Source organism: Glandiceps talaboti, chromosome 10, assembly GCF_964340395.1.
Source record: "Glandiceps talaboti chromosome 10, keGlaTala1.1, whole genome shotgun sequence".
NCBI classification, from domain to species: domain Eukaryota; kingdom Metazoa; phylum Hemichordata; class Enteropneusta; family Spengelidae; genus Glandiceps; species Glandiceps talaboti.
This window is the reverse complement of record NC_135558.1, coordinates 16456157-16471828: the sequence shown is the minus strand read 5'-3', so window position 1 is coordinate 16471828 and position 15672 is coordinate 16456157. Positions and strand designations below refer to the sequence as shown.

At 36.4% G+C, this 15672-nt stretch overlaps 1 protein-coding gene across 1 annotated transcript; it reads right to left on the bottom strand.

The window, feature by feature from the left end:
- Nucleotides 1-4745: 4745 nt before the first annotated feature.
- Nucleotides 4746-15654, bottom strand: LOC144440661 (C-type lectin mosGCTL-1-like). Its single transcript, XM_078130047.1, has 4 exons — nt 15526-15654; nt 5715-6037; nt 4971-5050; nt 4746-4804 (listed from the first exon to the last, which is right to left on the bottom strand). The coding sequence occupies exons 1-4, from the start codon at nt 15652-15654 to the stop codon at nt 4746-4748; spliced, it is 591 nt and encodes a 196-aa protein (XP_077986173.1).
- Nucleotides 15655-15672: the final 18 nt, after the last annotated feature.

Genomic DNA, 15672 nt, shown 5'->3' with positions numbered 1-15672 from the left:
AGGATGTACTATGAGAACAACAAAGCAGGTGACTTAAAATTCCTTGGGTCAACGTATTCACAAAGCCTCGTTTAAATCAACTCACCACCATGAATCGTAATTTGTAATTGGTTACAGATTAAAAATTTCCGTCATTTAAAACGCACGTACAACTAAACTCAAGCATACGTTGAGTAACGTTTGATAATTACTGTTAGTTTGTCGAAGACTTTCCAACAAAAACAAATCCTGCAGTTTTGAAGAATTTGTCATACTCGTTTCTCCGACTTTTTAGAGTTGATACTTATTGTGATTATCGGTTTTAATTGTAAAGTATTTCATTCTTGTATATTTGTTGAAGCAATTCGTACGATTTTAGGTAGTTTGCACTTGTTTTCAATGTATTACTTTATTATAACATATCCGCGATATGTTATTTGCCAAATACCGTTCCATATCTTGCTGCAAGAGGTAAATTTTCCGGTAATAACGGAGAGCCGGACGGTGAGCCGTTATACCGGAAAAATTACCTCGAGCAGCAAGATGTGGAACCGTATTTGGCAAATAACATACTTATACGTCACCTGCAACTACGAAATTCAATTTTTGAATGTCTAAAAATGCTGTTTCATTTTAAAACAAAATCACTTCCGCGTTATACCGTTGGGCGTAGTATCACGTACTTCTCTAATGACTGCAGTGCGGTTGTTTACATCTCAGCCTTAACTTTATCATCCAATCAGACAGCGCGTTTGCTCAGTAGTATGACGTAATGTTTACTATTTGCATATCACTCAAAGATATATTCAAACTTATAACCTTCAACAGAAAAATGAGTGCGTCATTGTTTTGCGTACTGTATTCCATTAAATGTACAGAAATGTTAGTGATATACTTTGTTGTTCTAGTTAAAGCAAAAATTACACCCTCTGTGGTAGTAATTTTGATATCCTTCATAAATTTAGGAATTCATGTTCACGATCGCGTGACGACCGTGCGTTCGCCGTATCTGGACTATCGCCGTTCTGCATGGAATTTTTGACATTTTCCCTCTGACACAAAACATACAGTTCAAAGACTTGTTACAATGTATACAACGATAATATTTCATACGGTTGACAATAAATTTGGCATTTGGAAATGTTGGTTATAGCTGTATTTCTAGTTGTCTGCTTGGTTTGTTTACAAGGGGACGTCCAGTGATCACGTGATACAACAAGCAAAAATACGGCTGTTGGTGAAAAATACGCCTGGGTATCTGCAGGGCTCTCGACCAATCAGAATGCGGGATTGGTGACAGGTGACGTATAAGAAGTATATATACTCTGGTCGTTATACGTCACGACAACGTTCGTCTATGTCAAGACAACGCGTGTTCACGTCACTGTGTTTGAAATATGAAACTTTCAAACTTGCTTTCCCTATTTTTTCTTTGATATTACTGGCGCTGCTATAATTATGTTATTCTCCCATATTTTTCTTCATTCAATCGGAAAATACTCGTGACCTCTTAACGTAAGGGTCATCACTACTCGTCTATCGACTCGTAATGACAACAACCCCTTAGGTCACGAGTATTTTCCTTGGCTGAACAAAGAAAAATATTGGGGAATAACATCTAAACATAATTTAAATATGTGACATCGTCTGTATACACTATACAAATACTAATTTTCCAAGACTTTTTAATTTGAAAGTAATTCTTGACACAGTGAATGATAACAACTCTACAGTACAGTACGGTATTGCAATACTTAATGATTATATGTGTATACACGAGTGATTGTTATTGTAAACCAAGTACTCCATCTATTCAAGTGTCAATAAAGAAATCAAATGAGACAGTCACTGCTGACTATATTGCATTGGACTTCAGAAGAAGACAAAATGAAAAACAACCAGTTGCAATCAATAATATGAAGGTAGAGAGAGTGTCATCATATCCATATTTAGGTTGTATGATCGACTACAAATTGTCATTCGCACAACACGTAGAAAATCAAATGAGGAAGGTAAACAAACGAATGTATTATGTAAGATCAATGAGAAAGTTAAATGAAAGTTCAAGCGTAATTGCTCTGTTTTTCAACTCAACAATATCGTCTGTTATCAACTATGCTAACACCGCTTTCTATGACCTGCTATCAAACCATCTCCAAGAAGACCTCAATCGCCCTAGAAAAATCTGTGAAAAGTTACTTGATGACAGTCATGATGAATCTGTTCAGAACTCCGTAGTGTACAAAGATAAAGTTATTAAGATGGCGGATAAAATAATGAATTATCCTAATCATCCACTTCAGACAGAGTATGAATATCTTCCAAGTGGTCGTCGCCTTAGGGTTCAAAGTTCTCGCACAAATAGATTTAAGCACAGTTTTGTACCAAGATCAATCCATCCACTGAATCAGTAGCAGCCTGACGTGTGTTTATGTATATGTATGTAGGTAAAGTAAGTTGAATTAGTCTCTGTGTGTTCTTGTCTTTCACCTGCCAATGTACAAAATGTCATGTAAATTTAGCGTGACAATAAAGTATATAGTAATATTAATATATCAATACCGTATATCATCTCACTTTAGCCCACCCACTCCGCCAAGTATTCCAAACAATCATTCTACACTATTCCCAGTCACATCATCCTGATAAATACGTCTTGCAAGTCATGTAACAGATTATCGGACATTGACCTCCTGGTGATTCTACAATAAATGGGCTAAGGAGTTTATTAAACTGTTTTATCTTAGCATTGTGATTTGTAGTCTAAATAAGACACGCTTTGACAGGGCGCCCTCACACATCAGTCAACCCCATTCACAGGCCAGTGAGGGCAGAGCTACACGACGTATCTTACAGTCTTAGTATCAAAATCAATACAAAACCAAATTATGCTGTCAATGTCAATAACAGCTGATTTTGTGATGTAGACGTTTGATATTTTTTTCGTTTAAATATATTGTCCAACTCAATGTCTTTATCGGATTAAGGAATACCTTTCCTTTTAAAGTTATATCACAGGGTAAAGGACAAATAATCAATTTTGTACTCGCGATTTTCCGGATTTCTAATATTATTTTCTGTATATTTCAAATAAGGTTTTAAATATTGTTTCCTCTCACTGTTTTTTTCTATTCCCTACCTGATATCAATGTCTTTTATCTGAGTTTATCAGCTTTGTATTAATTAGTAGCTTGCTAGAACAAACTCACTATTTGCCCAAATTAACGCATTATGCCGTGAGTGTAAACATCCACTGATCCGACTAATGGTAATACACGGAGTGTAAACGAAAATTTACACCTTTTGGAAAGGACGTTGTGTGATTACAGTTGTCGTGAGGAAACGAAGGGTAAGTAGCTTTATAACCTGCCAATGAGGGCGATCTAATAAACATGTTTTGAACATATAGGAGTGTGATGTTTTAGCCGGGGTCTTTTGGTGGATGTGTGAATGAAAATTGATACATATAGATTAAACATCCAAAAACAAATAACACAATCCCATTCATGTATGGCCACTTTAAGGAGCTGTAACCTTTCAATTCTTTCACCATTTTTTTCAAAATCTTTCACATATTCACATAGGAATTGGACTTTATTTGTGTTATACGATTGTTTGTGTCTTTTGCATATATTTATGTCTATGTCCAGTCGTTAACAGCCTAGCGAGGATAAAATATAAATAACTCTGCTTTGACAATATTGTCTTGGTCCTGTATCCTTCTGATGTTCCGGAATCTTTGCTAGTTCAGCTTGGGTATCGGAGTCATTATGTACATGTATGATCAGCGTGCCTTGTATAAAGCTATAGTGTATACCACGATCTGAATAAACTGTGTGTGAAAAACCTGCAAGTTCATTATTCAGATCATTTTGCATGTGATGACGATGCATAGTGACAACAAAACCCAAAGTAGTTATTTACCATGTATATATAAATCCATATACCAGTATATGAGTATATATAAGCAACCAATTCAAGTTAGTAACAACGTGTCTGTCAGTTAAACGAACTATATGCTGACCTTTGGGAGATTTAGTCAACATGTTTAAAACCCTTGGCTTGAGTTATACCGTTACAATCCAGTCTCTTTTTAGTTAACGTCAATAATCTTAAACCAGTGTAGTTAGGTGCTTCAGTTTGCTCCACCTTGTCGCAAAGAGGACTGGTGGTCTTGCGACAATGGATTACATTGAATTTTACAGTGCTAAGTGACATTTTTTATTAAGTTTCTGGGTATTAACACCAACCATTCCAAGCTTAATTTTTGATGAATTGTATATACTAATGTACAGTGGCAGTTGATTAAACACAACAATTCCATTCCCTAAATTTACCTGAATTGTAAGATTCCGTTACTAGCTAGGCCTCCACTCTGAAGGCTATAGTAGAGATAAAACACTAATATTTAGACTTTCTTGTGTTTCAGTTAAAGGTAATGTTACAGGTGTAGAAGAAAAGTTTTGTATTACTTTTAAAGTTTTCAATATAAATACTCACACACTACCGCCCGGCCGGGATCTTTTTTAAATGCAGTAGTTTATTCAGTGTCTAAGAAATCGGATTACAGACTAAAAGCACGCAAGATGAAAGTTGTTGTTCAATCGATATTTCCCCCTTGATGGGGCGACCACAGCTCGCCGCCCTGGCGAGCTACCAGCGACAAGTTTCGTTAAAATCTATAGGAGTAGTAAAGCCATGAAGTGTTTTCCGCTTGATCTTGAATTAAAACAGCGAATTGATATACCAGATAGATATGAGGTCATCTAACAGTCGGGAATTTGTGCGTCATTAATATCATAAGCGGCATAATCGCAGTTAGGAACTGTAAAGAAAACAGATCAAACAATTTTTGAAACCTGATGTCGATTATCTTTATAATTGTATAGTACCATTTGTGTCATGTTGCGTGTTTACCAAGCGCAAATGATTATTTGCTATAAAGTGATCTTGCTAAAATCCCCAGAAGTACAGCTAGAGTTAAAACTTACCTCGCTGTTCACACACGGCGCCTTTTGGACGGTAGTCACAGTATTCATCATCCCATTGTCCATATCTCGTACCTCGGAACCTGTTTTGGAGAGAAATTTCCACAATCAGTTTTATGTGTCATAATTTGCAATGTAATGTTAAAAGCCACTTATTAAATTCCGGGTTCTGGCCCGGCTGCCATCTTATCAGAGGAACCATAAGCATGCGGATTAGATTCATTGTTCAGTACCAACTACTCCTAAAGATCTGTTCTGACAACTAGTTTTAGTGTTATTTTTCCTAAGTCAGATCGGCCATAATCGCACGTGCCTGTAACACACAATTCATTGCTTCTTGACTGTTGTTATCTTATCATAAATCTATCTTTTCCATTCCACTGGTATAAAGTCACCCCCCCCCCCATATTTTTATATTTAGACTCTAAACTGTGACAGACTTGTTCAGGCGTGTTCTCACCTGGGGAACTCTGACTTTTTCCACACAATAGAAAGCAAGTACCATTACAAAAATGACTCAGTCCTCGAAGATACCAGTTCATTGAATTGATAATGGAGGACTCGTTTGTACAAGCCACCCGCGTGGCTGGGAAACCAGACACACCGATAGCTTTGTACTTCACAAGTTTTATAGTGTATGAACTTAACAATACATAGGACTGGACTCCTTGCAAGACAGGCGGTTAGCGCTAATGAACGATCCGGAGTTATTACTGCTGTGTAAAATATTAGTAGTAACATACTCACCACAATTGGACACAGTCTTGGCCTAGTGCATTTTCCTTAACGTTATTATTTGGTTCGCCACTTGTCCAATTAGAGTAGCCACTGGAACACAGACTTTGGCGTATGGTATTGCCTAACCAAACATAGTCACCTTCTGATCTTTTATCGTCCAAACCTATCCAGAAGCCCTTTCCGGGAATACAAGCATTGTTGTCTAAACCATTAGCCTGGATGTACCCAACGACTGCATCTTGTTCCTGGGCACTCTCCAATCTTACCAAGCCGTCGTATTCTTCACTACAAAACTGGCTTGCCTTAGCGTAGTAAGGTCTATTACACTTTCTCTGTCCGCAAAAGAAGTGGTAGACTCTACAGTCGCAGCCTGAAGAGAGTTTTATCTTGCACGACCCTGGCAAAATAAAAGCAAAAAGTTTGAAAATAACCTATGCATATATAGATAAACGTTGCTTTTTTGTTTTTGTTTTTATAAAGGATTGATTTGGTTAAAGTGTCGCACTTGCCGCAACCAAACACACTTACACTGTAACAGCTGTTGTATGCCTGGCACCATAGACCCGAGGGTCAAAACCATTAGTATCAAAGTAATGGTGCCAAACAACACGTTCATTTGTATCAACAACATAAAATAGCCAGTCAGTGTGAGCAGAATACTAATACAATCTATTCTAAGTATATGAAGGGTTCTATAATGACCCCCTAACTCCACCATTGAAAGATAGATATATAGTATGATGATTATGTAATCATGTTAAATATCTACAGATTTTTAGGATGTTGAGAAGTCAAGTAATAAAGTTATCATTCTATAAAAATGAATTAATAGCTATAAAAAATAAATTATCAATTATTAATCATTATCATTATGCAAATGACATGTTATCACAATAACTGTAGATACAAGACATTCTATTATTCGAGTATGGCAAGCAGCAAAATTATGAATATTTCAGAAATATGAGTATGGTGGCACAGACAGACAGACAAACAGGCAGGCAGGCAGGCAGGCAAGCAGGCAGGCAGGCAGGCAGACAGATAGACAAACAGACAGACAGACAGACAGACAGACAGACAGGCAGACAGACAGACAGACAGACAGACAGACAGACAGACAGACAGACAGACAGACAGACAGGCAGGCAGACAGACAGACAGACAGACAGACAGACAGACAGACAATACTAAATATCCTATATGTACTTGCAGTCAGGGAGAGGAAAATACATATGCTGTAACCAAACAGCACTACTTTCAAACTGATAGACAAATAGAAAGCAAAGACCGACGAACAAAAAACAACGATCGTAGTGGAATGATGTGAACAAAGAGGCGGTAATCTACATAAAAAAAATTGTAATCACGTGACAAAAAAATCTTTGTTTACAACTGATCAACACGTAAGCAACAAATATGCATCAAGAACACCCATAAACATAATAGACAGTGTGGTAGTCAAATTCTAATTAGAACATAATTGAAATAGCTGCTTCGGATCGGATCCTACATATGTACAAATAATGACCCCGTTACAACCCAACCCAACCCACCCCCACCCCAACTAAGATGTAACGGAGTGACTATTGAGACAGTGTAACAGAGTGACAATTGGTTCGGGGAGAGGCCGATACCGGTACCACCGACCCGATGACACTCAAACCTTCAACTGAGCTCGAGTGTAATCGGTAAACTTCGGTTCCTCTCGTCTCGAGTCCACGTTTTGTAGTTATCCACCGTCTGTTAACAGCCCGACATAAAAGAGATCATTAAGGCAGTCACTTAGCAAAGAAAACTTTACATACCTTCACATTCCTTTCGGTTGAAATAGGAAAAGAAATTGAAATTAGTACTTGACTTACTGGTAGCAAAAATTTTATCGTCAATTCCATTGTAAAAGTTGTAATATGATGGTATATACGACATACACTAGGAACAGAGATGAGACTGGTTTTCTCTTAGCTACATCGCTTATGTTTAGACTTACCAGATATGTAACCGTCATTATTCCTGTATCTTGTGAACTCTCCAAACTAATATTATGAACTTTGTCTCGCTCTTGTGTACCTCTGCATGTCTCTTCTACTAAAGCCAGATTTCGTCATTTAGATTTAAAAGCTCTATTTGCCAGCTGCTGCTTATGTACTGTCAGGAACTTGTATTTATGTTTCATTCCATCATAGGGTGAGGTTTGTATTGAAGCGATTGCAATATTAGTTGGCCCTAACAGTGCATATTAGATTTGTTAAAGCTCAACGCTAACATAGACTAGCTATATAGTGTCGGGGGGATCTACCTACCCCACCTATTCTAAAATTGAGCGTAATCGGAACCTCAACTTTAATTTTGTTTAAGCTAAGCACTGTTTTTGAGAAGTAGATCCGACTAAAGTTACATACTGTGCAAATTATTGGAGTGTTTCTGTTTGACAATTTTAAAAAATATCCCATCGTTTGCATAACCATTTTTTCTTAAATGTTCAATATAGACAAATGTGACTAGAAAGTGGACTCAATGATTATTTTCAAGTGCAATGGTGTAATTTATGAAACCAACAAGTTTCAATATCTGTAAGTTGTGGAGATTGAAAAAAGATTTCATGTAGTGGTAAAAATTGATTGGAAGAGGTTTTTTTCATATAGGTCTACCTACCCCATCGAAATGATTGGATAAGACACACGTGAACAACAAGGCGCACAAAAACACAACCAACTTCACGTCCATGGTTATTGTATGGTATGGTATAGTATGGTACAATCCTGCGATAAATGATAAAACGTAGTAGAAAGTGTTATCGTTACTACCAAGTCAGAGTGACTACAGGGTTTGAATTAGGCCGCACGATATTGTTTACCTCTAGAACAGCATTTTTTGTTACAAATGACGTAAAATAAAATTCAGACGTGGATAGCGCGATACATTTGATCTCATCGTGAACACAAATCAACTTCACTGTCGGATGTGTAGGAAGAGTCAAACACAAAACTCTTTATTTATTTGTGTTCAAAGTGAGATAAAATGTAACCGTCCCATGAACATGCACACTATTAGTACCTGCATTTTGTTTGAGTATGTTTCAACCCGGGGTTTCAACAACAAAAAATTACGAGATGCGTATCGCGTTGTGCCACCAAATTGCAGTGATACGCTATATAGTACTATATTTCTGGTCTGGTCGTACCCAGCCATGCTAAATTTGACCTCATTTTAGTCATTTTGGTGAATAAAGTGTTTTGATTGGTCCTTTTAGAGATGACCAAGTGTCGGTTAGTATGAAATCATATAGAAAATTGATACAGTAATGCAAAATGCAAAACTTGGAGTAATTTGTACTGAAAACAATAAATAAAAAGATAAATGCTGTCTCAGGGAAACCCCAATATTTCAACAATATTTCAACAACATTTGCGTGCCTTAAAAGACAAAAAGAATAGTACCCACACTCGTCTTGATGACATAATCCCTTCGAAGTTTTCGCTTCCAACAGTGTAGATAATTGACACAATGTAACAACAAATACAAAATGTAACAAACATGTATCAAAAAAGCATAGTGACCTTTCGATTCTAGTTCAAACAACGAATGTTCGAAATTCGATATCAACACCTCAAAACCTACTTCCAAAATCACATGTAATTCTAAAAGTTGATCGCTTAATACAAATTCATAGTTTGAAATTAAGTAAAAGAACCCGAATCATTTCATTTCTAGATAGATTAGGATTTTACTTGGACAACGTTAGTCACGCATCACTACACTTTCCATACAACCCTGATATTGATTGTATCAATTACAAACAAAAAATACAGACATTTCGTGCGCATATACAGAAATTGTAAGATTTGATCTCACCGTTAACACAAATAAACAGGTTTTGTTAGAATCTCCCTTGTTTTATCATTGTTGCTCTCACTAAGATAAAATACATCACATTTTTATATGCATGCTGGCTGTCAAGGTCTGTATGTTTAAAAAAAACTGTCGGAACACATTAAAAACATGTGCCGCCTAAAATGAATCTTAGTAGTCTCTCTAGTTTGGTAGTAACATTTGTAAAACGAATGTATTTCTTAAAACCTTTCTATATCAAGTCAAGTACTTTCTGCATGTTATTTTTATCACAGTGATTTTATAACGTGAAGTTGTATAATTTATCGTCGTAATTTGTAATTGAACATTTTATGATATATTATCCTTAAATTGTAATGGGAACCTTTCCACCCGATATAACTTTTAAATGTGAAAATCCTACTTAAACAGCGTTTTCTGTTAATTTCATAGGATGTGCATGCATCGACAAATACATACGTCTTTCACGCATAATATACGGCCCGGGGTAAGTTACCTTGACAAGATTTGAGTGAGTAAGTGATCACAGAAGAAAGGGTGTAAGAAATTGACACATCACGAGGTTTTACACGATTGAAGCTGATTTTATCTGTCAAGATACATGTTCATAAATGGTTGAGGCAAAATAAATGCAGAACAAGTTTCCTTTTCCTACATTAAGCGAGAAATGTTTTTCATCGGAACTGATTTGATAGTGCCATTGGGAAATATACTGTTCATGTTCGGATAATCTAGCACACAGCGTAGTCTCTAGCAGTCGCATGCCGATTGCGTATATTGCTCCGTCCTACCGTGGGGAGATGTTATCAAGCCTTAAAAAAAATATTTGGTTCCAGTTATCCGACCCCCATCTAGCTTTTCACTGTCGACCCTAAACTTTTCTTTACGTATTCGAGAAAAAAATTATAAAATCGCAAAAATTCTGAAGTCTCACAAGAAATAGAGGATGCGGAAACTGACAACTTCAAAAGACAAAATATAACTGTTCTTCTAATATGTAATGGCTGTACATCTGATAGGAAGAAATAAACAACACAGAGACCATTTGGAAAACAATGGAAAACCTGAACTAGAAACTCACAAATGAAAAAAAAAGATGAAATAAAATAAACAATCTACCTACCCCACCTATTCTAAAATTGAGCGTAATCGGAACCACACAATTTTTTATTAGGCCTTATACATTGTATCAAGATTCAAGTACAAATGTAGACGGTTTAGATCAGCGATTTTGAAAATAGATGAAATGTTTGCTACGTTTTGAATCTTTACCACTGTCTTCGATCACGCATTGGAGTGACATTGCCACTGCGAAACAGTATTCAATTTCGATAACTTTATAAGTTAGTTGATACAGTATTTTTAATTGTAACATGGTCATCGTATTAGAAACAGAAAAATAAACATCATGAATGACCCTGAAAGACTTTTTTGAAGTTGGTATTTCACCGGGAGATAAACAACGATAGAATGAGACAGTAACGAACTTTTGTAAACCATGATAACAAACGATAGAGATTTGGAAAAAAATTCCACTAAACTAAGATAAAGTAAACCACATGTATACTCACGTTATTTAGCTGACTGTAGCTGTCTTTGATCGGATGATAATGCCTAGTTTGGTGAAATTCTTGGCAATATATTTACTTTTGGTATCAAGGGGGTTCCACTCTTCGAATCTAGACATTTTCATTTGTAAGGTTGTTATTATGCAACATATTGCAAGCATACCAGGAAAATAGTATTAATTAGATTACGAAAAGCTTTCCCGGTTGACGGAACTTACCTAATGTTGTTTGTGGTAAAATTTCAACAAGACTTAAGTCAGTATGGTTTTTACATTAGTGGATTATTTGATTTTACCGATTTCCATAGAGTCGGCTTCGTTTACTTGCTCTTTATCGGAGCATATACAATATGCCACAACTTTGGAAGGTGCTTGAGATATGCTGATGGCAGCAAACTGTCAACATTTTACTGCCATTTTTCACAAGAGTCTTTGAAATCATACTCTGAAATGACGCCATATTGATCAATGTGAAATTTCTATTGGGTTATGTATGTGTCTCAGCATAGACGTTAACGAAGTGAATCTATTCTCTAACGTACATCTATGGTTTCAGTGCCAAAGATACGCAAAAGCTCAGAACACTAAAATTATATAGTAGGCAAAGATATAGCTATTGAAATCTCGTTGATGAGCCACAATTACACAATCGCTTTCCCCTGTGATATATCTAATAACGAATAATTGAAAGTTCATCTGAATAAAATCTTATCGACTATAAATATAATAATTTGCTGTAAAATTAAGACATATAATTGAAGCTCTATTGTTGGACCCCCCCCCCCCTAGTCCCAAACCCACCCCAAAGTTTGTGTCTGGTCAATAAATGCCAACTCGCCAGCCCTTTCTAAATGGCGAGTGTCTGATTTACATGGGGGATAAAGGAGTTACAAGATGGAGGTCACGGTTGTGGCTTTACGCCAATATCTTTTCCCAAATTAAACCATATACTACCTATAATTAGACACAAGAAAGTCCACAGATCGCATAAGGGTGGCAGTGAAAATTATTTGGGTATCTCGAGGACTATGTATCTCCCAATATGTCTCACCTCTGAACCAGCGGACATGTAAAGGTGTGATATTAATAGTATTGAAATGCACTACTAGGTGCAATGTGTATTAAAGCTGCAACTAGAACACGGTTTTGAAAAAGATTTGCTAAGTAAAATAACTTACTTATATTACCGTAAACCCTAAATGGTATTGCCTCACCTCTGCGTAAAAATATTTTTTTCGATGATCATGATTTCAATCTTACTACTTATGGATAATATCAACCATTAATTCACATTTACAATATCTAATTGTTAGTATTTTAACAAGATTCACGGAATAATTTGAGGCCCAAGTTATCTGATCTAAAGTGTATACCCTAGTTACAACTAGTGTAGTTTTAACATAGCGACAGTTTCAAAACCAAGGTTTCGTTCAAGATTTATTTAAGATTGTCACTACTGTAACACAACCTATGGATAATATTGACCACTAATTAACACATACAATGCCGTTCCATGAATCATCGACACATTTTTAGTAGATCTACATTTGTATAGTTGATTACTCGATGAAAAAAAAATGTCCCAGTTGCAATAAGTGCAGCGGGTCAACATTAATCTCCCTTAATGACTAGATGAAGGAAAAAAACAGTTTGCTTCATCGCATTACCAGACACAGTGACTATAAATAAAACTTCAAAAGTTTTATCATCACAGTAATAGTGATCATCTTATTGGGAAAAATCTTTACAGTCAGGCAATACGTGTCGACAGGTCTATGTGAATATGTATTCGTGTATTAAATGCTGTGTTATCAATTGGTACGTTTACCAAGCACAAATGAATATAGTTAACTACAAATGTGTCAAAATATATGTTGATATTGTCATAAATGGTGATATATTGAGTAGAAAAGGGATAAATAAGCCGTAACAATAGTAAAACTGTACCTTAACAGATGGTATCCCTCATTGAAATACGACCATTGAGATCCATTAGTAACTGGTTGATTTCTCTTTTTTTCACACGCAAGAAACCGACAGAACGTACACACCGCGTGTCCTATACAAATATAGATATATTGATGCCAGCAGCATTGGAATATCAAACACGTTCTTGCATGCATGTATATATGTAATATGTATGTATGTATGTATGTATGTATGTATGTATGTACGAATGAATGTATATATGTATGTATGTATGTATGTATGTACGAATGAATGTACGTGTGTATATATATATTTGTATTTGTGTTTGTGTCTGTGTCTGTATCTGTGCCTGTGTCTGTGTATGTGCATGTCCCTGTCTCTGTGTTTCTGTCTGTGTCTGTGTCTGTGTCTGTGTCTGTGTATGTGTCTGTGTCTGTGTCTGTGTATGTGTATGTATCTGTGTATGTGTCTGTGTCTGTGTCTGTGTCTGTCGTTCGGACAGATAAAGGAACAGAAAGCGGGTCGCAAGATGAAGGTTAAGGTGGAGGGTTTTACACAAATTAATACCTTTGCCGAAACCATTTGCTACCAGCAATCCTCTGTGTACGTAAAGAAATGACAGATTGGGTAGGGTGCTAAGTAAATTTACTTGGATTAGTCGAGGTATTAATTTGTGCATGTATCACCCAATTCGCATCTTGTGTCACATTTGAACCTGTTTATATATGTGTTGTTCACAGTTATTGAAGTGCTAAATATCTTAATGTAGACCCACGGGGCACTAACTTGGTTTAACTAACATTAACTGCCGTATAGTGAGGAGCAGACTGGCTGCACATTACAAAACTAACTGAGATGAACTTTAACACTTTTTTAGTCATTCGTTATGTATTGAAAGTTGTACAGTTGGTAAGATATAACTCGAAACCTTCACGAGAAAAGTTGAAAGTGTGGTCCATGCATCAACGAAATTTCAAGGTCTTTTATCTCATAAACACAGTAAAATTTCGGTGGTCTGAGCTTTATGTATCTTAGGCACTGAAACCATAGATGTACGTTAGGGAAGACATTCACTTCGCTAACGTCTATGCAGACACGTATACAGATCCAAATAGAAATTTTACATTGATCATTATGGCGTCATTTCGGAGTATGATTTCAACTATTCTTGTGGAAAATGGCAGTTTGCTGTCATCAGCACATCTCAAGCACTTTCCAAAGTTGTGGCATATTGTATATGCCTCGATAAAGAGCGAGGAAACGAAGCCGACCCTATGGAAATCGGCAAAATCAAATAACCCACTATAATGTAACAACCATACTGACTTAAGCCTTGTTGAAATTTTACCAAAAAACAACATTGGGTAAGTTCCTTCAACCGGCTGCTTTTTGTAATCTAATTACTTAACTAACTAACATTAACTGCCGTATAATGAAGAGTAGACTGGCTGGGATAAGAAAACAAGTTTCCTTTGCCACCCTACTTTTAATTTAGAAAAAAATATGTTTGAATCAAACAATTCTTGTAGATAGGCATGTGAATCTGTATTCATGCACGAATTACCTTTTTTTATAATTCATATGTAATGAAGTTATAATATAAATATTTACAAAGTTGTCAACATTATCAAACTTTGATGATACACGAAAGTTTTATTTTTCTTACAAATTGTAAGCTAGAAAGTGGTAGTTGCTGAAGGCAATTTATATTCCCGTCACTTTTACCTGTCAGATAAGCATGTCGTCAAAAAGTAATCGAACTGTCTGACACTACATTGACGTCAAAAGTAGTAACAAATAAAATAAAAAATCTGCGGTGGTTGACTTTTTTAAAATACTCAAATCAAAAAGTCTCGAGTGAAAATATTATAATTATTTTGTTTTCTTCATTTATTTATTGTTGTTGTTGTTGTTGTTGTTGTTGTTGTTGTTGTTGTTGTCGTTGTATATATGTATGTCTTCTCCTTCTGTCTATCTCCCCCTCTGTGTGACCCCATCAGTGCCTATCTTTGTGTGACTATGACTCTCTCTCTCTCTCCCTGTCTGCCTCTCTATATGTATGTATGTCTCCACACCCTAAGCTTGATTTGTTCTTGAGGTGTTTTTGTGCAGATGTTATTGCGGATGGTTCTCCTAGTGAATCTAACAATTATCGGGGCTGGGGTTCTGTGTTCTTGATGCGACCTTGATGGCAGACGGTGACTGATGTCGATGTCTCTTGATGTTATCCTAACGCCGACTGTGTTAGCGACTTTAGTAACAATCGAGTCGGTGTCTTCGAATTCGTCCGGTTGTTCTGGGATGCCGTGTATCTCAAAGTTATTTCGTCTTGTGTATTACTGTAAGTCATGGAGTTCTTGTTGTGTTGTGCTGATTTTGTTGTCAATGGTAATGAGTTGTTGCTTGAGGCTTTTGTTTTCAGTTTCCATTCCATCCATCCTTCTCTTGTACATATCGAAAAAAGTGCTGACGTACGTATTCGACTGAGTTCTGTAGTTCATTCAGTTTGTGTTCTAACGCCTGTATCGTATCCACTTTCTGGTTTAGTGCAGCCAGTGTTGATAGTATTTGTACGAATTCGCTTTCTTCCCCTTGGTCAGCCATCTTGGGTTTGTCTTGCTT